This window comes from Artemia sp. Qi Xiang Cuo, chromosome 11 (assembly GCF_049724085.1).
Source record: "Artemia sp. Qi Xiang Cuo chromosome 11, ASM4972408v1, whole genome shotgun sequence".
Lineage (NCBI taxonomy): Eukaryota > Metazoa > Arthropoda > Branchiopoda > Anostraca > Artemiidae > Artemia > Artemia sp. Qi Xiang Cuo.
The window spans coordinates 65,530,875-65,558,462 of record NC_142804.1 but is presented as its reverse complement, the minus strand read 5'-3'; the positions used below and the strand labels follow the sequence as shown (position 1 = coordinate 65,558,462).

The window sequence follows — 27,588 nt, the reverse complement described above, 5'->3', positions numbered from 1 at the left end:
CTTGGTTCAATCGATCAGACTGAAAATTGTTGCGTGCTCTAGTCCCAATAAGATTCACTGTCCCTACCTTTTTTTAAAAAAAAGTTAGCGCTTTGGAGAAGCAGGGTGGGGTATCAAAGGAGCTGCAAGCCAACTTTGTGTCTCAACAAACTAAAATTATCACGTGATACTACTCCAAACAAGGTAAAACATGCACTTATTTTTTCCGATGGACATCTCAGCAAGGAAGTTGTAACCTCCTCAAGGATTTCAAAATGGTGCGTGTCATTAACAAATTTTGTATAGAAAAATGAAGTTCTACGGTTTAATCATTTTTTCAAGGATTATATTGAACAGCTCATACTAAGGATCCATACTTCATACTGAAAACTTTCAACAACATACTATTTCACCTCGAGGTTACGCCTACCTAACCTTGAAAAACTAACGACCGAAAAATTGCCAGCGGTTGTCTTGTCTGAAGACAACTAAAAGCCATTGTGCTGTCTGTAAACGGGTATTTGATATTCCTTGCGCCATTTACTTTCCTTGTGATCCCCTACATACTTAACATCCGCAAAGTATCAGAAGAACAGTAGCCACCATAGAAATTATTTGAACCAGAGTCACGCCTGGATTTTCATTCTGCGTGATTTGAGAACCTAAGTGGGCCGATGACCTCTCAAATTTTCTCCTTTCTCCTATCACCCTTTTTTTTTAAAGAAAAGTAGTCACACTGCACATCTTCTTAGCCGAAAACACCCTATCATTTTCAATCATAATGGTTTTAATCACAAATCACAACCGTCAACCCTTGCCTCCCCCCTCTGTAAGTATGACGGCACTAAACATTTTAGGTCCAAACCGGTGGTGCTGATCTCCGTTTAGTGGCCCTTCAGCCAGGAAGTGGGGGCCAGCCAACCTATGCTTTCGCACACCCTTCCTGCTTACCTTCCCCAGATTTCTCCAGGTACCCATTCAGAGCTGGTTTGACTCTGGCTGAGCTTACAGTCACACCACTGACCCTCTTCCAAAACGGAATAACTGGCCACGCCAGGGATCGAACCTGTGCCCCTTGGACAAAGAATTCTCAACCCAGCACACCAACCACTTAGCCGCCCTCTGTACCAGATTTTTAGCAGAAATATCGAAATTTTTCAGCTTCTAAAAATAAAATTTGTAAAATAATCTTTAAACTTTATGACTGGAGCAACAAAGTTGGCCCGTAGTCCCTTGCAGCACCTTCCCCACTGCCAACTTTTCAGGAGAAAGGTAGGCTGATATTTTTTTCACACACTGGTTTTAAATCCATAGGGTAAGTACCCTGGATCAGCAGGGAGAGAGGATGATTTTCAGAGACAGACTCCCTTTCTCCGAGTTTTGCATGAAAAGCTCAGAACCATTTTAAACTTACGGAGCGAACTCCTTGGGCCAAAATGGCCGTTGGAATGGGTTTTCAGTTGCGTTTGCCTCTTCTAGGAAAATTGGTAGGCAGGTACTAACAGCCAAGAAGCCTTTAACCAAAGCATGGTGAGGGCTCCATGATTATGCTAATTAGTCTACCTTTTATTCGGTTCCGTTACCTTTGAGAGTAGGAAATTTTGTCTTCGTTGCAGAGGTACAGCGCAATGACGAAATTTTATACTTTTTAGTAAATTGTTTATGGTAACAATCACTTGGTAATAGATAAAATGCATTGGTATTATATGATCGGCATTATGTTTGGCGCCCCAATAGGTTAATTGGATTGTACAGTCTACATTTTCGGAAATAACAGCATAAATACAGCTGTTTTAAGATTTTTGTAAAGTAATAAAGCATTAGCTTATATTTATGGTGCACTTCAAAAGTAACAAAATTGGTTGATGAAAGGAGGAAGTTGGTTTTCACCAGAAACACCGTATTTTAAGACAGTTTTCAAGCAATGTTGTCATCATATTTCTTTTAAGCAGAAAATGGATAAACAGAAATATCACTTAAATTTTTTTAGGGTTTGACTGCTACAGCATTTGATTAATGACGAAAAAATGTGCCCCACAACCCCTTTCGTCGCCGATCAATACGGCTGCAACACTTCGCACGGTAGAAGTACAGTAAATCTAGTTGATACTGCATCATATTAATAGTAAAGCCTTACTTCAAAATCGGACAGAAATAGAAGAATTGATATATAAGACTCAGCGATGAAAATTAAAAGAATCAAAAACTCAGTTGTCGTCTATAGCCTTCAAAGGGGTTAATCAAACACTCAGACACAAAAAGAATCAAACACTTACTTGTCGTCTATAGCCTTCAAAGGGAGTATCCAAGGAAAGCATTGCTTCTAAAGCTTCCTTATTTGAGGCTTTGGCTTCAACTGCCATATTGATATTACCAGCATAAAAGATATTGATCTTCTCTGAAAATTCAAATTTCCCCTTTCCCATTTCATTACTACTGATCAAAGTCAATTTAACTTCTTTCCAGTCCATTCGGGGTGCTTTCACATGAATGAGACCATTGATGTTCGCTTTACTTCCAAGTAAGGTCAGTTTCCCTTCAGAGTCGAGGCTGATAAAACTGGGTCCTCTTTGTCCAGTAGCTACTAGTTTGTAAGATTCTGAGGACACGTCGAGGTTGAGGTTACCATCAATATTGTGGCCAAGACGCGGAGCAGAAAAAGTAAACTAAAAAACATAAATAGATCAATCTAAAATAGCTGTTATAATTTAGTTTTAAAATAAGAAAAAAAAATCATTATATCTGGTACACTCTGTGAGCCTGGCAATAAAATATAGATAGGTGCAATCAGGTCTATTCATCATGATCGAGCGAAACGTACTATATTTCGAAAAAAGGTGGATGCTCATGCCTCACAAGGTACAAGTCATTACGCTTAGTTTTAATATAAATTTCAAAATTTTCTTGGGATAGGCTTTCGGACTAATACCCATAGCTGCAGGGGAGCCTACAGGCCTTCTTCTAATAATAGAATACAAATACAAAAACGTGAAATAGAATAAAATAGAATAGAAAGAAATAAGAAAATAAAATAAAAAGAAACTAGAAAATGGAATAGAATGTGAATAAGAAATGATAGAATAAAAAAATGAAATTGAATAAAAAGAAGTGAGGAAAAAGAGTAAAACATGAATAGAATATAATAGAAAAAAATATAACATATAATAGAATAAAAATATGCAATTTTTTTAACGTCTTCTTACTTTTTTTCCGTCTTACTTTTTTTCTGTCTTACTAAATTTAAGAGCAAGACGAAAAGTGGGGTGATAAACCCCTCGCCATGATTTTCCATGATAAGATAAGCGTTGAATAATAGTTTATGTCACTAAGTTTTAATAAACTATTTAATTGTAAAACTTTATTTATTTGTAGGGACATGGGGAAGAATCTGTAGAATCTTTCTTTGGTTTGCTTAATTCCATAGATACGAAGCTTCAATTTGCTAAAGAACTGGGGGGGGGGGGGGGGTGAACACGTGTCTTCCTTTTATAGATAGCCTAACACCCCAGGATGCCATATGTTTTAAGTACAATATGTACAGGAAGCTTCTGTACATCTTGATATACCAATATTCATATATTCAATATAAACATACTTCTAATCATTCTTCTACTGTGAAGAGAGAGATAGTGACATTCTTAGTTGACAGAGTAATACTTGTGTGTTCAGGGTGTTTTCTTGACTCAGATTTTTACCACCTCAAGATGTCATATTTGGAAATGGGTATCCGATCTCTTGAATAAATCTTGTCATTGAAAGAGTTTACAAACATAGATGGGGCTTGTAGTCTCCGCGCAGAACGCATAACCTAACCCCCGAACCACATCCTAATATTAAATATTTAATTAAAATATACATACATCGTAGTTTTTCTCACTCAAAATAAGCAAATCATAACCGAGCCCAGAGAGGCAAACCGGTTTCCGTCAGATCTTACACGGCGTAATTCTTGAGTGTATTTCATTTAACAGACAAGTACCTAATCCCCCACCAAGGTACTATTCTTCATTACGATGAAACTAAAAAAATATCCATGGTTTGGCTTAGACAAATGTTTCTCAACCATTTAGTCTATTTAACTATTTATGCGTTGTAATTCCACACAAGCTAGTCTAAAAATGGTCAAAGGTGTTTGTTAAACCGTGACCACAGTATATAAACATAGATGGAGACAATAGATGGAGAACTCAGAAAAATGAAGGAAAATTTGTCTATCTTGGTCTTCCTTCTATAATAGGAAGACCAGACTGCAGGAAATCTTCCTTCGACCAAACTGCAGGAAATCTAAACGAAAAAAATATTTGTCCTTATTATAATCCTGGTAAAACTATTAAATCAGATTTTTCTGGGTAAGGATCCCGTTCCTGTGTTTAATAGTTTGGGTGTCTACAGAATTTCTTACTCCTAAAGTTTATGGTACATCGGAAGGACAGAACAGCCTCTTACGGAGAGAATATCTCAGAATTTCAATTGATAATGCCCTCAAAAAGATGAAAAACCTGAAAATAATGATCCAGCCCTTGCCGAGAGCATTTATAGCCCTTTTTTAGCATATTTCTGACTACCCGTCCCATAACATTTTACTCGATCGGGGTAGTTTGATTTCACATTACAAGGGTGTGACCTAGCAATACAGAGAGGCTTTTGAAATATACAAATATAAAAATTTACGTTTGGCTCTGAACAGGAAACGGGTGATTTTAAAACAAGTGACTGTTATTTCGGTTTTATTAGACACGAAGCTGTTAGTTTATTCATACATAAGATAAATTCTGTGTCACTCTCACAATCACAAGGGGACACGTGCCCTCAACCTCTTAGATTAAAAAGAGATAGTGCAAGAAAAGCACCAATCAAATTTAGACAAAAATTCATCCATAAGATAAATTCTGTGTCACTCTCACAATCACAAGGGGACACTTGCCCTCAACCTCTTAGATTAAAAAGAGATAGTGCAAGAAAAGCACTAATCAAATTTAGACAAAATCTGACGTAGTATTCCCCAAGCTACCTAATTGGGTTCATTTAACTAGCAAATGAAAGAATTTTTATTAATTGAGTCACTAATATAGCATTATTCAAGAAGTACTATTTTTTGCCAATCGGAAATTTTGGTGACTGGCTCGCTTCTGAAATTAGGATCTTTGGCTTTTCAATTTTTAATTTTACTTATTGTTTGTTTTTTTTTTTAATATTTTTGTATCTGTATTTATTTTAATCTAGTTTTATTTTGTCTCTTTAATATCTTATTTATTTTTTTACAATTTTTTTTACAATCTTTTTTTTTACTGTTTGTTATTTTTTTATGGTTCTCCGCGTTGCTTGGTTTTTAGGCTCTTTAATTCTTAGAATTTAGGCCTTTATCCGTTTTTTCTGTTTTCTTTCTACGTTGTTTGTTTTTACCCGGGTCGTTTCCTTCACATTTTCGTTCAGAAATGTGAATGTGTTTCCTTCTAACTTTTTCTTGTAGCAATGAAGCTCAAACTATATCCGTTTTGTTTCGTCAAGTATTTTCCTCGGCCTTATAAAACCCCATTCTCTGTTTTCTGTTGTTTGTTGTTTTTATTTTCTTTGTTATGGCAGGCCAATGTGGCTTACGAAATTGTAATTTTACTTATCATAAAAAGAAAGGAATGAAAATGGCTGGAGATCTAGAAGGAGGGTTTAGAAATATCCTTGAGCAGTTCTCGAGGGTCAGCCTCTGAGGATTTTCCCGTATGTACTCTCTTAAGCTGTCCAATTATTCAGTATTGTCAGATTGACTTCTAAGTAATAACTTAGAAGTCTTGACTAATATAAGAATTCGTGATTAATTTTAAGAGTTCTGAAATTTAGAGGGAAGTCAGTTTAACAGAAATCCTGGAATCCTGAAATCCAAATCCTGAATTGAAATCCAGGACCATCTTGGGTAAAGGAAATTAGAAGCAGTGTCATTTAAGCTTAAAGTAAAGGCTCAAGTTGCGTCCCCTCTCGACCTCTATGATAAATTCTCATTCAGAGATACAGTTACACAACCCAGATTAGTTTTTTTTGGCACAAGAGTTTGTTTAAGATGGCTTTTGTCTCTGTTTGTGAAGTATGCCACTAGCCATGTGTGTTGTCCTCAAGCTTGTGTATTTATGTATTTGTGATCAACTGAAAAATTTTATGTTCTATTCCAATACTTACACGTCCAACTGTGGTTCTTAGACCAGCTGAATTAATTTTTCTTCCTAGATCGACATGGAAAAGTCCATCACGAAAAGCAGGAGTGAAAAATTTAATATCTGACTGTGCTGCAAATGTCAACTTCCGACTATCTACGTCTGTGAGGCGATTATCTGTTTCTATACGATATTCTTCACCACTGGGGAGAGTTGCTTCTAAAGCTCCTAAACAAAATAACAATAGTAATAATAATAAATAAAATAAAAAGATTACAATGGGAAACTTATTCTTTTTGGACTTAGAGGAAGTAAGGGTATATAATATAACAAATTAATGATAACAGTGATAGCAAAATAACGGCTAATTAAAAAAAAATAATTGAATGATTAAGCTAAACAACAAGGAAAGTTCTAGCCTGTGTTCCAGTTGCGACGAAAAGATGAGTAGGTTTTCGTAAACTTATTTAAAACAGAAAATTAAAAAAAATTACTTTAATTCGTTTTTAATTTATAAAAAATGTGGCCCTGTGACCAAAATGTTTTTGTGCAAGGTCATTTGGTTCTTTTCTTCTGTCATTAGTGTTTAAATAGTTTATCAATTTCTTGAATGGCATTCGGGGGAATAACAATAATCTAATGCATTTTATTTGGAATCAATTTAAATAGCGATTATTCTTAATTTATTATTTTCAAAGTCTGTTTTAAGAGTTTCGTTTACTATTGGGTCGAATCTCTCCTTATATACAATTCATTGCCACGAACTGTTTGATATTGGATGCTATAACAGGTTGTATTGCATTCAAACAAGTTCTTCGACGCTTAGACTTACATCATTACTGTAAATGTACATTAGGTAATTCCAATGAGACCTAAATTTTTTAATTCCCATTTTGGTTATATTTTTTACAGTGAAAGTTTGTGCATTAAAAAGAAAGTTTCAGTTAACGTTCTTAGGGGAGGGGGGGGATTTATTAAAAAAAAATACAGAAAAGATGCTATGCATATAAAGTTATTATAAAATTACTAAAACAATTATGAAATAATTATAAAATATACAACATATAAAATATAATTATATTATTATAATTTTATTATAACAATTTAATTAATTTCATTATAATTAATTCTTTAATAATTAATAACAACAATAAAAATTAATAATAATAGTAATCAATTAAAAATATAATATAATTTCATTATAATTTTATTATTTTGTAAAATTATAAGACATATAAAATAATTATAAAAATTATTCCATAATATTTCGACCTTAGACTTAGAAGAGGGTTTTTGCTTCAACTAGGCATTTTTTCCTGCAATCCTGTAATGTTTTAAATTAATTTATGTTATTTCACCAATTAACAAGTTTGTTCGAAAACTTTTTTTTCAGAATTCTCATTTTTAAAAGTAATTCTTATAATTTTGACGATTGGCCAATTGGCTCAATGTTTCTGAATTCATTTTAGGCAAAATATCTACCGATTTAAAAGGATTATCAACTTTAATATAAATTTCTTTATTGTACCAAGTAATCAATTTCTTCAACATTTGACTGTTAAAAAAAAAAATGAATGCTCATTTTTGCCATAATAGCACAGAACTAGCAGCGGACGTCACACAAGAAATATAGCACGCAATAAATGAAATAAACCTAAAAATGACTAATCAAAATGAATTCCTTATTTCAAGCAGCATTTCATGCAGCATTTTCAAGAAGTTCATCGGTGTTCATGGCCAATCGGTTAGTGGTTCTTCAAAATCTGGTAAAATTTTCTGATGTACATCAGAGTTCAGGCAATTTTTTTTTTCAAAAACACATCGCTAAGAGTTTGTCTTTGGCATAATATTTATAAATTCGTAGGAATTCTGATTATTAAGATTAATTTTCTTATTTTACCAATTGACCAATTGGTCAATTGAAATCCAACTTGTTGAATTTCTTACCTTTAAGATTAATTCTGTCATTTTACCGATTGAACAATTCACACAATATTTACCGTTTCCCTTTAGACAAAATATTTACCAATTTACAAATTTGTTGAATTTCTTACCTTTAATATTAATGCTCTTTTTTGTTACCGATTGACAATTCAGACAATATTTCCCGTTTCGTTTTAGACAAAATATTTACCAATTTGTTGAGTTTCTTCCCTTTAAGATGAATTCTCTCATTTTACCGATTGACCAATTCATACAGTAATTACCGTTCGTTTTAGACATAATATTTACCAATTTGTTTAGTTTCTTACCTTTAAGATTAATTCTGTCATTGGACTTTGAATTTGAAGATCGGAGTCCAAGGACGACTTTTTTGGCACCAGGAAACTCTAACTCAAATCTTCCTGTGTGGTCAGCATAAAATCCGCGACCTAAAGTTCCAGCAAAATGGGCATTATACTTGCTTCCAATCACATTAAGACCAGCTCTGAAATATAAATAGATATATTATTAAATCATCTGCTTCTCATTTCAGCTCTTTCCCAGTGATTAAATACATCCCATTAAATCCCTTTGAATCCTACTTGAGAAATAAAGAGATAAACAGGGATAAGACATAAGATAAAAAAAGAACAATTAAAACTAATCCAAAGGCCAAGTTCATATTTCAGATTCAAAAACAAAAACATATATTTATATATATATATATATATATATATATATATATATATATATATATATATATATATATATATATATATATATATATATATATATATATATATATATATATATATATATATATATATATATATATATATATATATATATATATATATATATATATATATATATATATATATATATATATATATATATATATATATATATATATATATATATATATATATATATATATATATATATATATATATATATATATATAAGTTTTCCCAGAAAAAATTCAATAACTAATATAGATGTAGGGTAAAAGACAATTATATTCAGCCAGGGATTAACTAGTGTGAATAGCATGACCTCGATGTTGTCATCCAGCACATTTTCATGTTTTTCGATTTATTGAAGAGGAATAGTTGGGAGGGGGTATTTTCGGTAATTTTCTGCGGAGTACAAGGCGATTTCTGGGAGATAATTTTTTTTTTTTGGGGGGGGGGGAGGGGACGGGGGGGGGGTTAAATACTTTTAAATTTGAAAACACAATCATTAATAGAACGTGAAAGGAATTTTCCATGGCTTATATCGTAGGAAAACATAACGGGTTAGCTAGTTTTAATGTATATATATATATATATATATATATATATATATATATATATATATATATATATATATATATATATATATATATATATATATATATATATATATATATATATATATATATATATATATATATAAAAACCGGTAAATATCAATGCTGATTGACATTGCTGAATAATAACAACACTCATGATCCTAATTTTATAATGAATAATAATAAAAGTAAACATAATAAATAACAATTAACAAACAATAATAAATGTATATAATAAATAATCCATTATTGTTTTATAATATAACATGCATAATAAATAATAACTACAAACATGTATATATTTGTATCTATTAAAACATACAAACGTGTTACATGATTGGTAACTGTGCTGATTGTTAAACAACTAGAATGATAAAAATGAGGTAAGAATGAGGTAAGAATGAGGTAAGAATGAGGTAAAAATGAGGTAAGAATGAGGTAAGAAATGAGATAAGAATGATATAAAAGAGGTAAATAATAGTTACCTCAGGTCCGTAGCAATTTCTGACGGTGGAATCCTTGCAGAAACTTCAAGTGAGATTTGTTTTGACTTGTCGTTGACAGCATCCCATGCAACAGCTGCTTCTAAACGCTTAAATTCACCACCGGTTCTTGCTAAGGAAGTTGCAGTTATCTTGCGATTATATTTCGGGATAAAAACCCCAACTTCAAAAGTCTTGTCACTTTTCCCGAGTTTTCCAGATAGTCTTCCTTCAGCTCGTCCTAAAAATCCAGAAATGAAAGATTTTTAGTTGACCTCCCTAGACAATGTTTAAAAAGGATACTTTCTAAAGCTTCCAAACACTCAACGCTACTTTAGCTAAGACGCAAAATAAGTGCGTCTTTGCTGACGTAGACAAGCTTTTCTTGCAATATTTTGGGATAAACTTGACCTGCTTTCCAATTAGTTTTCCTACAGTTCATCCTAAAAATCAAGAAAAGGGGAGTTTTTAGCTGAATCTAGACATTATTTAAAAAAAAAAGATTTCCATGCCCAGAATGTTAGAAATCTTGTGAAAAAATTTCTCTCAGTAAAGGGAGAAAGGCTTGACTTTATTAAACTTGAAAGTTCATGTTATCACAGAATATATTATATTACAATATATTATAATAAAAGAATATATGACAATACAATTTCGAATGTTTAAATGAAAGAATATGTAACAAAACTTTGAATGTTTGACTTCTTGCCCTTCAAATTATTATTATTTTTTTTTCAAATGAGAACCGTCAAGATTAGCCTTACGGATTTATTTCAATGAATGTGATCTCACAAAGATCCCACATGAGGGTCAAGTCAGTGTTACCAGATGCCTAGTAAAAGACAGCACAACAATTTTTGGATCAAAATTGTGGCCAAGTTGCATATTGAAAAAAAAACCTTGAAAAATAACGATTTGGACAATTCAATATGCAACAGCCACGGAAAACCACCCAAATGGCACAATAACCGGCAACATTAATTCCAGTGCGGATTTTTTTAGTCAAAATCGTTTTCAAAACCTTTTCATCTGAAATTAATATAACAAATATAGATTTGCTGCAGGATACTTGACAACCCTGAGATTCGTCAAGTGGTACTGTTGACTATTCAAATATTCAAATGATAATCACGATAAAATGTTCTGTATTTGAAATTTACACGAAAATTACACAACTTTATACAAAAAAATAAAGCATGCTCTGACTATTGAAAACCACTTTGAAATTTCCCAAATAAAAAGTTAAAAGCACTTCAGGCTTACAAATTGGTAGGCATCCCATGTAGGACATTTCAAATGACTGTAATTCATGACAGGATTAATAGCTTAGTGAAAAATAATGAAGATGAAACTGATTGGCAAATGCCTAAAAAAACGGTTAAAAATTACCAGTAAAAAAAACGGGAAAAAAAATCTTTTCTGAAAAAAACTTTGCATTTTTTTACAAATTAAGCAACGTACGGCAAATACTATTTTGGGTCTCTCAGAAGTCATGTTCATTGTAATAATTCACTAACAATAATCTTGACGATCATAATATAATAAAGAACAAAAAATGATAATTTAAAGAGCAAAAAAGAAAAATATTTGGTTTTTAGTCCTTCCACTATCATCTAAAAAAATAACCACTTCGAAGAACTTTCTTTGCATATCCCTGCTTGTTTTCGGCTTTTCCTAATTTGTTCGCTGAAATCCATTTATAGAGAAGTGAAAAGCTCCCCTGTCCCCCTTTTTTAACGAGACACATTACTAAGCCGGAATTTAAATAAATAAATTCATTTATTATAAGACCAAAGCAAAACAACCATATTTACAATTCAGAGTAGAAAACTAAAACCGCTAATTACCACAGAAAAAAATTATTTGACATAAAACAAACAACGGAGCCATTAATTAATCAGTAACAAAATATGACACGACAGGGTATGCCAAATAAAGAAAATGCAGGGGAGGGGCAAGGATTTTTTCGTTTTTTTTTAAATGAACATACGACACAAAGATACTTTTACAGATCTAGGGAGGTTTTTTTAATGACAATACTGATAAAACATTCCAGAATCTATGGGATGGGGGGGGGGGAGAATTGATCAATTTGTGTCCTGCTAAACGATTGGACACATCGATATCTATGTGAAAAGTCGCAAGAGCAGCGTGATCAAATACGAATTCATTATCTAGCAACATTATCATATCCTGGGATATTATCATGACATGTCATGACATGTGACATGTTCCATTATCATATCATTACGTGTTTAAATTTTTCTTCTTCTAGCCATTAAAATATGCTTCAACCCTGCAAGGTTCTCTCTGTGAGACTGTATTTTCAAGTATTACTACGAGAGTTACCAGTATTTGTTTTTCCAAAGTGTACCGGATACAATTAACAACAATTATACAACTAACAACTAATACAACTAACTATAATAAAATGTAATATTAACTATAATAATAATTAACTATATATATATATATATATATATATATATATATATATATATATATATATATATATATATATATATATATATATATATATATATATATATATATATATATATATATATATATATATATATATATATATATATATATATATATATATATATATATATATATATTGTATTATCTATATATGTATTATAATTAACTATAATACAACTACTATAAACACAACTAACAACTAATAAAATTTATATCTGGTTTCTAGGCTTCGAAAACGAAGCTTAGTTTCCTGGTGAATTTTAATATTTATGCATGATTTTTCTTTCTTCAATACTTAGATTCTCCTTCTTAAACTGAAATTACCCACAAATAAGTCATAAAATAAAATTAGAAGTTTCTACAGAATATGATTTTAACAGGAGAAATGACAAGGTGGTAGTCCTATGTCGTTAAATGTGTTCTGAGACCGGTTATACAAAATATAGCCAGTATTATTTAGTTACATTATACCGTATATAATTAGTATATTCAATTAAATTGAAACATTTAATTAGCCACCCAAATTGAAGAGCAGAAAGAAAACAAAATCATCAATTTGGTCATGGAAAATATAAGACAAAATAAATTCTGGTCAATATACACAAACTTAAATTTACTAATAATACATAAAAATACAAAATAAAATCTATATTTAGGAAATATCCGAAAATACAAAAATTATGCAACACGACAAAAAATACAACTAATTTCAATAATTATGAAATCGAAATTCCAGAATGGAATTTATGGGAAATCGACGGGGCACTAGTGAAATAAATTTTTGATGCTTCGAATTAATTATCACAATGGGATCTTTCATAACATGTTGTTTTATCAATGATGATGCAGAATAAAATTTTGAAAGTCGACATAAAAGTTTTCCAAAATTAAAAAAGTTGCTTTAATATCTGAACAATTAGAAGAGCTAAAATACGGTAACCGATTTCCGGATACTGAAAACGCGCGGAAGAGCTACAAAATTAAAAACGTGAGCTAATGACTTTCTAGTCAAAAAATCACGGAGACGAATTATCCTATCAAAACTTGCAGAGATGCGAGAACGGATAGATTTCATCATATGTGCTCAACAAAGGGCACAGTTTATAGAATTATCCAGTAAGCTTATCGCAGATCATTTCTGGTCTTCATTCTTGGTGCGAACAAAAAGCTCCTCCCACTTATTTCTGCATTAGCGGGTTAGTGGGTTTTCGTCAATCAATGAGAAATGGTTACAAAGTGCATTATTCGTAATTGCGAAAGCAGAAAAAAACATGGTAAGCCAGCCAAGTGGTTTGCAAGTGTCCCATCTCACAGGTATGACTTAATTTATATACAAATTATGACTTATTATTTACATAGAGTGGACTCAACTGATCGGCCTATGTAGGATTTTATAAAAAAGGGGGTGGGGGTTGATGAAATTTGTGAAAATAAGGAATTTTTCCTTCTTCTAATAACTGATAGAATAGGTGTGATGGTTTCAGGGGCGGATCCAGGGTTTTTTTAGGGGGGGGGGCGCAAAATAGGTTGATCCGATAAACTTACGTTAGCAGCAAGTTTAATTAATGCAAACTTTCTTTAAATAGTTAAATTACGCTACTTTAGACAACTATAGGGGGGCACCCCTCGCCCCCCCCCTCTGGATCCGCCACTGGATGGTTTATCATTTTTTTTTCACGTCGTGATGTTTATTTTCTACGATATTTATTTTCTAGATAAGACTACTTTCGTTTTCAATCAATGTTTTCGTATGAAATGGGCAGACCTTTCCTGAACTTTAAACAATAAACACCTCTGTTTGAAAATCTTTGCACTTTGTGAATTTAGATAGCGATAAGGGTTCCTGATTAAGACCAATTTTAGGACTTGGATTCTAATTATTGGTTGCTGTGGTAAAAGTTGCCATAATAGCCCTATCCAAGAAAATACCAAACGTCTGTTAAGAAGTGTTTTTCGTAAAATTCTTAGGGAACTTTCAGAAAATTTTATTTCTACTGATCTTAAGTTTAATATATATATATATATATATATATATATATATATATATATATATATATATATATATCGGCGCGTACAAACAGCTCCTCTCATTTGATCTGCCGTTAGCGGTCCAATTACCCTGGAACACGTATTTTAGCAGAAACTTTCTCAAAATGCCTTTGAAACCAACTCGAGACTTCGAAACCTACTTGTAATTCCTATAAACATCTGAACTAATTTTATATATATATATATATATATATATATATATATATATATATATATATATATATATATATATATATATATATATATATATATATATATATATATATATATATCGGCGCGTACAAACAGCTCCTCTCATTTGATCTGCCATAAGCGGTCCAATTACGCTGGAACACGTATTTTGGCAGAAACTTTCTCAAAATGCCTTTGAAACCAACTTGAGACTTCGAAACCTATTTTTAATTCCTAAAAACATCTAATAATAACATTACACTACTAACTACCGATTTTCATGTATATATTGGAATAAATTAATTTAAAATTAGTTTCTTCAAAATAAGTGTTCCAACGTTGAAGCCAAGTTTCGCGTCCAAGAGAAATCTGACTTGTATACCCGTGAAAAGATCTGATGCCGCTTATGTTTATATCTGCAAAAACGTTCTCTGGAGCACTCGCACCCCGGTCCGGGTTTTTATAATGGGTGAGATAGGGAATAATCATACTGCTAATTCTATAAACTGTGACAAAGGGTTAGCAAAGGATCATTAGGAATACCAAAATAAAGAAAAGATTCAAGTGGTTTCAGAAGGACATCATGAACTTTAATTCTTACTTTATTATTAATTAAAAAAATACTTTCCGAAAAATAAGTTTTTCAAAGAAAGGTAAAGGCAATTTTAAACTTAAGCTCAGGACATACAGATACATGTTAAAATTCAAAATAAAAACGACCCGAAATTAGTATTAAAGAATAAATGAAACCCAAAACGAACAGAAATTAAATAAACAATCATAGCAAAAAACATACAACAAGTAATAATACAAATGAATAAATATATCTTAAAGCGGGTAATGCTTGGATTGAATATCAAAATCAATCTTAAAACGAAAACAAATATTTTGCTATTAAAGTATAAATGAAGCTTATAACGAACAGAAATTAAATAAACAATCAATGCGAACAAACATACAATATATATTAATGTAAATGAATAAATAAATCTTAAGACGAGTGAAACTTAAATTGAATATGCAAATCAAGTTTGAATCGAATAAAAATAACTAGAAACAAGAGTTTGGGTATCGTCTCACTGCAGAAGCCTAAAACCTACTGCATCGTTGGCACTTTACTGAAAACAATTCTTTGAAATATTTTCACTTTTGTAACTTTAAGAAATCAAAGATTAATTAAGATTTTAGGGAATAAATATCAGCATATGCATCTTAAATTGACAATGCACATTTTTTTTCAGCAAACTCATTTGAATTTTTTTTCACTAAAGTACAAATTATATTCTGGCTTTTAGAAAGCATAGGGGTTTTGAACCCTACTCTAATTAATTTAAGCTCGTTTTGAGTTTGACTCTAATATTTATTTTAATTTTTGTTCGTTTTGGGTTTCATTTATTTATTGATACTGATTTGGGGTAGCTGTATGCTTCGTAGATTATATGATAGTCCGGACGCCAGGTGTTGAAAATGTGAATCATACCACGACGGAATGGGCCTGATACGAGAATTAGCCTACCCTCCACCCCCTAAATTGACCATGCGGATTCAAAAATTCGAATGGCACTTGCTTGCGAGTGGTGGAACACTCCGAATCTTGACATTTTATTATATTTTGGTGTTTCATGCAAGAAAATGCATGTTCCACAAAGTTTGAGGTGCAGTTTTCCGCTCAAATAGAAATGCCTAGAAGCCATAGAATGTTTTCATAACAAACTAGCACGATTAGTTAGAAAAAATGGCAGAGTTAAAAAAAATGGAAAAACTATACGAGTCTTGAACCGTCTTGGAAAATATAAACAAAATCAACTTTAATATTGGATATATAATGATATTAATTGTTGAAAGATCTGTCAGTTCAAGATTTTTTCTTACTGAAATTTTTATTTTCGTTTACAATGCTGTAAGAACTGGAAAATAACAAATTTTTAATAAATGAGTAATTCGTTTTCAATGAAGCACCAATGACGCAGAAGGCTTTAGGTTTGTACAGTTAAAGAAGGGGGCAGTATCCAAATTTTGCTTGTAGTGAAACAATATTTGTCTTGACCAATCTTGAAAAGAACTAAGAAATTAAACTGAATATTTGATGCATAATGATATTAATTGCTAAAAGCTTATCAGTTGAAAATTTTACTGTAATTTTAATATTTATTTTCAATATTAAGTACAAAAGAAAACATTTTGTAATATTATTCGTTTTCAGTAAAGCGCCAATGACGCAGTAGGTTTTAGGCTTCTGCAGTGAGACGATACCCAAACTCTTGTTTGTAGTTATTTTTATTTGATTCAAACTTGATTTGCATATTCAATTTAAGTTTCATTCGTTTTAAGATTTATCTATTCATTTACATCAATATATATTGTATGTTTGTTTGCATTGATTGTACATTTAATTTCTGTTCGTTTTAAGTTTTATTTATACTTTAATAGCAAAATATTTGTTTTCGTTTTAAACTTGATTTTCATATTCAATCTAAGCATTACTCGCTTTAAGATCTGTTTATTCATTTATATTATTACTTGTAGTATGTTTTTTGCTAAGATTGTTTATTTAATTTATGTTCGTTTTGGGTTTCATTTAATCTTAATAGTAATTTCTGGTCTTTTTGATTTTGAATTTTAACAGGTATTTGTATCTCCTGAGCTTAAGCTTAAAATGGCCCTTTCTTTTCTTTGAAAAACATTTTTGTCTGAAAGTTTTTTTTAATGAATTTTTTTTTGTTTTCGATTGCAAAAAGTTTCAAGTTTTTATGGCATGGGGGGGGGTGCTTACTTTCCGATTATTCTTGACTTTAAAAAACGGATCTAGAACTTTCAATTTAAATCGAATTAGGCTTTTTTCAAAGTCTATACGATTACCACTTTGATAAAAATCTTATATATGAACAATAGACAGCTTTCATAACTTGTGGACAGCGATTGACAACAATGAATGGATTGAAAAAATAGCTCCAATAAGGGGGCTTAGACCATTTCACTTGCTGACACAAAAGGATCACGACTGTTTGGAATTGACCTTAATAGGAATTGGTGTGCCAAAGCAATTTTGCATCTATCATAGAGTATGTATTTTAACCTTATAATTGGATAATTATAATAGATTTCCTATGTGTTCTTCCCATACAAAAGCCCTTCCGATAAGTTATAAACCCCCCTTAATAAGTTATGCCCCAGGGCATAACTTACAACGCCTACCCCTGGGCCCTGGTGGGCTGTGTCGACACAGGAGTTTTTTGTTATCAGAACTTTGAACTATTTTAACAAAATGTCTATCTCAAAATTTTTATCTGTTGCATTTAGGGCGTGGAGGCGGGAGAGGGGCTAGTTGCCCTTCAATCTCTTTTGACTCTTAAAAAGTGAACAAGAACTTTCAATTTTCTATCAAATGAGCCCTCTCTAAAGTTTATACGAGCATCCCTTCCATAAGAAATAATATGTAGGATTCGGAGAATCCTTAAATTATAACCCTTGCCCTGAGGGCTTTGGGGGAGTTTTAATTCTCAGAGACCTAATTTCTAGAACTTAAAACTACGTTTAATAAAATGGCTGTCTTAAAATCTTGATTGGATGTGTTTGGGAAAACGTGGCGTGAGAGGGGGGTTAGTTGCCCTCAAATCACTTTCGACTATTACAAAGGGCACTAGCCCTCGGAATTTCCAATCGAATGAGCATTTTTTGAAGTTTCTACGAAACCGCCTTCTATAAAAACCTTATTTGCCCCCAGGACATAACTTAAAACCCTTGCCCTGAGGGTTTGGGGGGAGTGTCCTCCTCAAAAACATATTTTCTATCTGGAAATCAACTACGCTGAACAAAATGGCTATCTCACAATGTTGATTGGATGTGTTTGGGGGAATGATGGGCGTGGGGGGGGGGCTAGTTGGCCTCCAATCACTTTCGACTTTTAAAAAGGCCACTAGCCCTTTGAATTTCCAATTGAAAGTGTCTTTTTTTAAGTTTATATGACACTGTCTCCTACAAATACCTTCTATGCCCCCAGTGCATGAAATAAAACCATGGCTCTGAGGGTTGTGGGGGAGGGTCCTCCTCAAAGATATGTTGCCAATCTAGCACCCCACCACACTGTTAAACATGGCTATCTAACAATTTTTATGGGATGTGTTTGGAAGAATGATGGACATGGGTGGGGCCTAGCTGCCTTCCAATCACACTTGGTTCATAACAAGAGCACTATACCTTTGAATTTCCAATCGAATTAGCCTTTTTTAATGTTTCTACGACAACACCTTCAATAAAAACCTTATTTGCCCCCAGGGCCTAACTTAAAACCCTTGCCCTGAAGGTTCTGGGGGAGTGTACTCCTCAGAAACATATTTTCTATCTGGAAATCAACTACGCTGAACAAAATGGCTATCTCAAAATTTTAATTGGATATGTTTGGGGAAATGATGGGCGTGGGGGGGGGGGAGGGGCTAGTTACGCTCCAGTCACATTCGACTATTAAAAAGGGCACTAGTTCTTTAATTTCCAATCGAATGAGCCTATTTTGAAGTTTCTACGACGACGCCTTCTATAAAAACCTTATAAGCCCCCAGGGCATAACTTAAAACCCTTGCCCTGAGGGCTGTGGGGGAGTATCCTCCTCAAAAATATATTTTCTATCTGGAAATCAACTACGATGAACAAAATGCCTATCTCAAAATTTTGATTCGATGTGTTTGGGGGAATGATCGGCGTGGGGAGGGGGGAGGGGCTAGTTGCCCTCCAATCATTTTCGAGTATTAAAAAGGGCACTAGCCTTTTAAATTCTAATCGAAAGATCCTGTTTTAAAGTTTCTACGAAAAATCATTCTATAAAAACCTTATATGCCCCCAGGGCATAACTTAAAACCCTTTCCCTGAGGATTGTGGGGGAGTGTCCTCCTCAAAAATATATTTTCTATCTGGAAATCAACTACGCTGAACAAAATGCCTTTCTCTAAAATTTTGATTGGATGGGTTTTGAAGAATGATGGGTGGGGGGGGGCTAGTTGCCCTCCAATCATTTTTGACTATTAAAAAGGGCACTAGCCCTTTAATTTCCAATCGAATGAGCCTGTTTTGAAGTTTCTACGACAAATCATTCTATAAAAACCTTCTTTTCCCACAGTGCATAACCTAAAACCCTTGCCCTGAGGGTTGTGGGGGAGTGTCCCACTACAAAATACATTTTATATCTGGACATAGACAACTCTAAACAAAATGGCCATATCAAAACTTTGACTGGATGTGTTTTGGGGAATAATGGGCGTGAGGGGGGGGGCTAATTGCCCTCCAATTATTTTCGACTATTAAAAAGGGCACTAGAACTCTCGATTTCCAATCGAATGAGCCCCCATTGAAATTTCTACGACGACCCCTTCCATATGAAGTGCCTCTGGGAAGAAAAATGAATAAACAATAAATAATAAAACATTGGAGCCGTATTGCCTTTACTATAGGCAACGCTACAGCGTTGCCTCTGATTATTATGGAAGGCTTAGGACCAAAAATTAAAATTTGACATTTTTCCGGCCGAAATCTAAGACCTAAATTTGAAAAAAAAACGTTATTCTAAAAACAAAGAGAGAGAATCTTAAGATAAAGAAAACAAACGGGACTACAGCCAGTAGAAGTAAAAGGCAAACTAAAACGACGCAGAAGTAAAACAAAAAAGCTGTATTATACCTTTACGTAATAATAAATAACAAGAAAAGCATAAAGTTAAAAAAAGAAGATTGAGGGAGTATGAAAAATAAAGTCAAACTGGCCACCCATAAAAAAACGAAGAGAGAAAAATTTCAACATGAAAGAAAACAAACGGGACTACGGGCAGTAGAAGGAAAAGACAAATTAAACGCCGCAGATATTTCGCCTTTATAAAATAAGGCGTCTTCAACGTTAAGAACAAAGATAAAATCTAAAATAATCTATAAAACTTAAAACAAAATATAAAACTAAGAAATAAAAAAAAACCATCTATATATAAAATTGATACTACTGTGTTTGAGCACAACAGAAGTTAGTTAGAGTCTCTTAATGAGAACACTGAAGTGACATTTTGTCATGGCTGGCCAGTTTAGCTTTAGATCTTTCATTCAAAATTATTCTGAAGAGAAAACCGGGAATGACTAGGTAAAAGAAACATCTGTATACGAAATCCAAAAAGTTAAATATCCACGATACAAAAAAAGATGTTTTAATAAATAACATATCTTATTTCTCGTACATACTGCTTGAGTACTAGAAAAAAAGGATAGCATCCAAGAAAAAAGGAAAAAATTATGATCTGTTTGTTGTTGTAAGTATTAAGTTGTAAGTATGACGGCATAGTTGTAAGTATGACGGCACTAGACTCTTAAGGTCCAAACCGGCGGTACTGATCTCCGTTCCATGCCCCTTCAGCCAGGAAGTGCAATGGGGGTTGAGGGCCAGCCATCCTATACTTTCGCACGCCCTTCCTGCTTACCTTCCCCAGATTTCTCCAGGTACCCATTTAGAGCTGGGTCGAATCTGGCTGAGCTTAGAGAGTCACTCCACTGACCCCCGTCCCCAAAAAAATAACCGGCCACGGCAGGAATCGAACCCGTGCCCCTCGGACAAAGAATTCCCAACCCAGCTTGCCAACCAATTAGCCAGGATGACTCAAGTGTACAATGTTTGTCACAGTGTACAGTGACTTTCGAGACATCTTATACATTAAACAAAAGAAAAGAAATATATATAACCAAATATATTTGTTTCAATGGCTAGTTCCGGCTCCACAGCTGTTGGATCAAAGCGACCATCCAACAGGAATTTGACCCCACCGTCTCCTTCGAATTTGTTCTTAGTGACGAAAGCGTATTTATCCTTCAATAAAAGGTAGGTCTTCAACCTGGAAAAACGGAAAATGTCAAGAGTATTTGCAAATATTTGCTATTTAAAGGTTAAAACCAAACAACATAAGGATTTCAGTACAGTAAATATATATAAAATTAGTCAAACTCAAAAATGTTATGCAGAAGCGGTTTTAGAGGAGTGTCACGAAATTTTAGAGGCACAAAATTTCTATAATAAATAATCTATAAGTTATAATCATTTTGTAATTTTTTTAATTTTATTTTTATTAAAATAAAGTAGAGGGCGCAATTAATAAATGAAAATAATCAATTGAATATTAATCAATTAATAAAATAAAAACAATTAAAAATAGTTAAATTTGAAATAATCAAATTAAAATAATTAATAATAGTTAAATAATAAGGTATAGGATACACAGTCCCTACCGACGGTGCTGATCTCCGTTTCTTGGCCCTTCAGCCGGGAGGTGCAATGGGGGGTTGGGGCCAACCATCCTGTGCTTTCGCCCACCCTTCCTGTTTACCTTCCTCAGATTTCTCCAGGTACTCATTTAGAGCTAGGTCGATGCTGGCTGAGCTTACAGGGTCACGCACTAACCCCCGTCCGAAACCAAATAATTGGATACACTAGGATTCGAACCCTCACCGTCTCGGACAAAGAATCCTAAATCCAGCGCACCAATCAACTCGGTTAGGATAGCTATTTATTAATTAATAAATTGAAAATAGTTTTGTTAAAAAATTATATTTTGTTTAATTTTGGCCTGAAACTTTTGTGGAAGACAGGGGGAGGGCGTTAATACAGATTTTACCCCAGGCACAAGAGGGATCAGAACCGCCACTGATGTTATGGCTAACTAGCAAAGTAGCCCTTGACAATAAGAGCAAAACCGACAAAAAATTGGCGAATAAAAAAAATCATACAGGACGGCAAAGAGCTGCATAGTTGAAATCCAGAATACACTAGATAAATTTTATGTGTTGATTACCTAAGAACAATCTTAGCTCGCTATTACAATTCTTTTCTTTTATTCTATAACTTTTATTTTAATGATATTACTAATTTTTTGCATTTTATACAGACTAAAATATAAGCAAAATCGTCCAACAGGAAAAGAGTGCATACAACATTAAAATAAATAATATATTCTAAATGTTGAAAACTAAAGAACATTGTCACTGGAAAGTTCCCTTCCAAATAATCATAGACAGCGCAATAGCACTGTCTAAGTTAAGAGCGATGAAAACAAAATACCATTTAAATGTTTTCACTTTTTAACTTTAGTAAATAAAAAATTATTAAGACTAAGGAATAAAATATTAGTATATGTATACTAAACTGACAATTCATGTCCATTTGTGTTTTTTTTAGTAAAGTACAAATTAAGTTTTATTCTTAAGAAGACATGGGGTTGTCAGCCCTACTCGTGTTCATTTTTTGCTTGTTTTGGGTTTGACTCGGCTATTTATTGCAGTTTCTGTTAGTTTTGGGTTTATTGTATTTATTGATGGTGATTTGTGGTAGTTTTACGCTTGGAAGATTATTTGATTTTACCTACATTAAGAAATCTTCGGTTGTTCCTTGGTTGGAACCTTAAGAGCGAACCACATTTTACACCCATTGCTCTTTATTAGGATTTATTTTCTTCTCTCTTTGTCTCATACTAGGCTTCCCTTTCATGTTGTTTTGGCTGCTCGGTTAGTGAAAATATTAATTTTTTGTCACTTTTCATTAATGCTCCGTCCTATTCAGGTTTTTGTAGATGGTTTTCAAATAAATTAAACAAAAATAAGAAAATCCAAGAATTCAGTAAAGTGACGTTGTGTGTGCCAGGGCCTGTGGCTACAGCTGCTAGCTGTAGTTAGCAAAGCAAGCGGAGGAAGGTGATGTCAGGTTATATTTGAGAGGGCCAAACGCTCAAGACTGCCAATGGCCAAGACCAAAGACCTGAATGAGCGGAGTGACGCGAGAATAAGCAAAAGAAGTGGCTCCCTACAGTGGCTCCCAAAAGAAGTGGCTATTTAATACACAAATCGATGATAAGAAAATGTCTTTCTTTTGCAACTGTGTGTTGATAAAGCTTAAAGCAAAGGTTAAATGAAATTCTGTCCTTTTATGGTGTAGCCTATACCACACACAGGAAAAAGCCTTCGTATTTTGTTTACCCTACTAAAGAGCTAACTACTTTTTTGAAGCTACTACTCTATATTATGACCTGCGCCTTAAAAAAAGACACATTAGTGACACATGGGCTTACACATAATTTTCTCACGATTTCAAAAAGAGAGGGGTTGGGAAACCTCTAATTAAGAGGTTTCCCAACCCCCAAGTTTTGGACCATTGCGCTATCCATGAATGGCGCATATTTTTAATCTATATACCGGAATGAGGCTAAAAAGCGCTGTCAAGATGAATTTATGCGAAGAACCACGTAGATAGATGCATAATATTTCAACTAAGCCACTAAAGAGCTGTGGACTATGCCACAGTGCCCCGTTACCGCTTCTTGAAAATATGTTTGGGAATTGAACGTACTTAATTGCGTATATTTTAGTATGTTAATTACGTATAATTAATTTACTTAATATTAATAAAGTATATAAATAAAATTACGTATATTAGTTTACGTACTTTTTACTTGAAATGTTTGAGAGGTAAAAGATAAATAAAAAACTTTCAATTACTAACCAGATATATTTGCTGCGTTCTAATAATTTTTCAATAAAGCATAAGTACAAATTTTACTATTAAGCAGGGATTGGTGCTACATAGGCGGGGGGTGGGCCGACTCCCATATTTAGGGTAATATCGGCTCTTTCGAGTTTTAAAATTACTCTCTTTAAAAATAGGTGTAAAAAGCTTTTAATTCCATTTTTGTTCAAACTTGAAATGTTTGAGAGGTAAAAGATAAATAAAAAACTTTCAATTACTAACCAGATATATTCGCTGCGTTCTAATAATTTTTCAATAAAGTAAAAGTATAAATTTTACTATTAAGCAGGGGTTGGTGCTACATAGGCGGGGGGTGGGCTGACTCCCATATTTAGGGTAATGTCGGCTCTTTCAAGTTTTAAAATTACTCTCTTTAAAAATACGTGTAAAAAGCTTTTAATTCCATTTTTGTCCAATTTAATTACTTAGAATTGTAAATTGGATAATAGTGACCTAGAGAAAGGTACCCTACGCATCATTACCATGGGTTGTTTGATACTACTACTGCTACTGCTGAAAACTGAAGCACGAGGCCACCTGAGGCCAACACTGCGCATGCTCCTCCACCACCCCAATCTATTCAAAGCTTTCCTCTTTACCCCCTCCCAAGAAGTTCCAATTTCTTTTAAGTTCTTTTTTACGACCTCTCACCCCATTTGGGGACGACCTGCTTTACGTTTGGCCCGAAAAATTGCATTTCGGCCATATGGATGGCCGAAAAGGACGATCTTTAGGACCTATCATCCTATCATCCAACGTTTGACAATTTGGAAATACGGTTGTTCTCAAATAAAATTACCCCTCCTCCCTCTTTTCCGAAGACTTTTGATCATAGAAATCATAGGCAAGCATTTACTTGTAAGGTTTAGATGCATAATTCGGCTTAACATCAGCATCAATTTCAAATTTCAGATGATCTCTTCTATTGTCATAGGTCAACAAGGATATTAAATCGTATTTAGGTCCGGGCTTCAATTCTAACGATGAAACTGATTTGTAGATATGTTCGCTGACTTGTTGTACATTGTCATAAATTTCAATTCGACGACCAGGATATTCAACCTGAAAAAAAAACATCCAGGTTTATAATAAAAATCAGAAACGGTGCTAGCGAATGTGTAATATTCTAAACTAAATTTGGTTTTAATTTGCACTAATTAGTATGTAATGAAATCCAACATAATCAAAACGAAAGCATGACAAAATATTACCGTAGGTGATCATCCCTGCCTATGCACAGGAATGTTGAGGATATTCCATCGATTTTATTTCAGAGGGGGGCGATTCCCTCAATACCATGGTAAGGTTCGTGTCTTGACGTCTGTCTGACGACATCTGGCGTAAGTGTCAGACAAAGCTTCCTAGAAGCTGTCTTAGAGGTCGTAACTCAGATGTAACAATGTAATTACTCTATATTCCTCACCTTATTCCCATCAGATGGACGAATAATTAATGCCCAACGTGATCATCCCCTCCAGTATTCTCCTATCTGCGAAAATGTGGAATTTTGTATTTTTTTTTGCCAGAAGAAAGATCACGGATGCGTGTTTTTTTGTTTGTTTGTCTTTTTTTCCCCCAGGGGTGATCGTATCGACCCTGAGGTCCTAGAATTTTGCAAGAGGGCTTATTTCAACGGAAATTAAAAGTTCTAGCGCCTTTTATAATCAAAAAGAAAAAAATAGAATCATTTACATAGGCAGCGCAATAGCACTGCCTAAGTAAAGAACGATGTTGGCACAATGTATTATTTTTATTTCTTGGTCTTAGACCAGGGCACTTCGTATCGAAGTTGTCGTAGAAACTTGAAAAGGACTCATTAGATTGGAAGTTAGAGTGGCTTGTGCCCTTTTTAATAGCCGAAAGTAATTGGAAGGCAACTAACACCCCTTCCACGCCCACACTTTCCCCAAACACATCCAATCAAAATTTTGAGATAGCCATTTTGTTCAGCGTAGTTAATTTCCAGATAGAAATTATGTTTTTGAGGAGAACAATCCCTTACAGCCCACACGGGCTAAGGTTGTAAGTTATGCCCTGGGGGCATATAAGGTTTTTATAGAAAGCATTGTCGTAGAAACTTCAAAAAAGGCTCGTTCCATTTGAAATTGAGAGGGCTAGTGCCCTTATTAATAGTCAAAAGTGATCGGAGAGCAGCCAACCCCCGTTTCAAACCCGCCTGTTCCCAGCACACATCCAATCAAAATTTTGAGATAGCCATTTTTTTCAACATAGTTGAAAGTTCCGGAAATTAGGTTTTTGAGGATGACAACCCCCCCCCCCCCACCACAGCCCTCAGGGTAAGGGTTATAGGTTATGCCCTTGGGGCTTATTAGGTTTTTTTTACAGAACGTTTTGTCGTAGAAACCTCAAAAAGCGCTCATTTGATTGGAAATTGAAATGGCTAGTGCCCTTTTTAATAGTCAAAAGTGATTGGAAGGCAACTAACACCCTTTCCAGGCCCACCATTTATCCAAACACATCCAGTCAAAATTTTTAGATAGCCATTTTGGTAAAAGTAGTTGAAAGTTCCTGAAATTATATCTTTGATAATGACACTCCCCCACAGCCCTCAGGGTAAGTGTTGTAAGTTATGCCCTGGGGGAATATAAGGTTTTTATTGAAAGCTTTGTCGTTGAAACTTGAAAAAGGACTCATTGGATTGAAGTTGAGATAGCCATTTTGTTCGACGTAGTTAAAATGTGTGGAAATTATGTTTTTGAGGATGACACTCCCCCACAGCCCTCAGAGCAAGGGTTGTAAGTTATGCCCTCGGGGCATATGAGGTTTTTCTTATAGAAAGTGTTGTCGTAGAAACTTCAAAAAGGAATCCTTCGATTGGAAATTGAAAGGGCTAGTGCCCTTTTTAATTGTCGAAAGTGATTGGAGGGCTACTAACCCCCCTCTCACGCCCACCATTTCCCCAAACACATCCAATCAAAATTTGGAGATAGCAATTTTCTTCAACGTGCTTGAAAGTTCTGGAAATTAGGTCTTTGAGGATAACAACCCCCCCCCCTCCACTGGGCAAGGGTTGTAAGTTATACCCTGGAGGCATGTAACGTTTTTATTGAAAGCGTTGCCGTAGAAACTTCAAAAGGGCTCATTCGATTGGAAATTGAAAGGGCTAGTGCCTCTTTTTAATAGTTGAGGAGTAACTGGAGACTTTGGAGAGTAACTAACGCCCCTCTCATGCCCACCATTTCCCCAAACACATCCAATCAAAATTTTGAGATAGCCATTTTGTTTAACATAATTGAAAGTTCTGGAAAGTAGGTCTTGGAGGATGACAAACCCCTCACATCCCTCAGGGCAAGGTTTGTAATTTATGCTCTGGGGGCATATAAGGTGTTTATAGAAAGCGTTGTCGTAGAAACTCAAAAAGGGTTAATTCTATTGGAAATTGAAGGGCTAGTGCCCTTTCTAATAGTCGAAAGTGATTGGAAGGCTTGACATTTTTATAGTATAGATCGCTGTGGGGACAATGTATTAT

At 33.8% G+C, this 27,588-nt stretch overlaps 1 protein-coding gene across 1 annotated transcript in view; it reads right to left on the bottom strand.

Moving 5' to 3' along the window:
• The window catches only part of apolpp (retinoid- and fatty-acid binding glycoprotein apolipophorin), a 149,538-nt gene that overhangs the window by 72,323 nt on the left and 49,627 nt on the right, over nucleotides 1–27,588 (bottom strand). The window contains exons 16-21 of the mRNA XM_089096953.1: nucleotides 24,955–25,160; nucleotides 21,272–21,420; nucleotides 9,864–10,101; nucleotides 8,375–8,550; nucleotides 6,148–6,350; nucleotides 2,256–2,645 (exon numbers count right to left, since the gene is read on the bottom strand). Coding sequence (XP_088953079.1) covers nucleotides 2,256–2,645; nucleotides 6,148–6,350; nucleotides 8,375–8,550; nucleotides 9,864–10,101; nucleotides 21,272–21,420; nucleotides 24,955–25,160 — 1,362 coding nt within the window. The remainder of the gene's footprint in view (nucleotides 1–2,255; nucleotides 2,646–6,147; nucleotides 6,351–8,374; nucleotides 8,551–9,863; nucleotides 10,102–21,271; nucleotides 21,421–24,954; nucleotides 25,161–27,588) is intronic.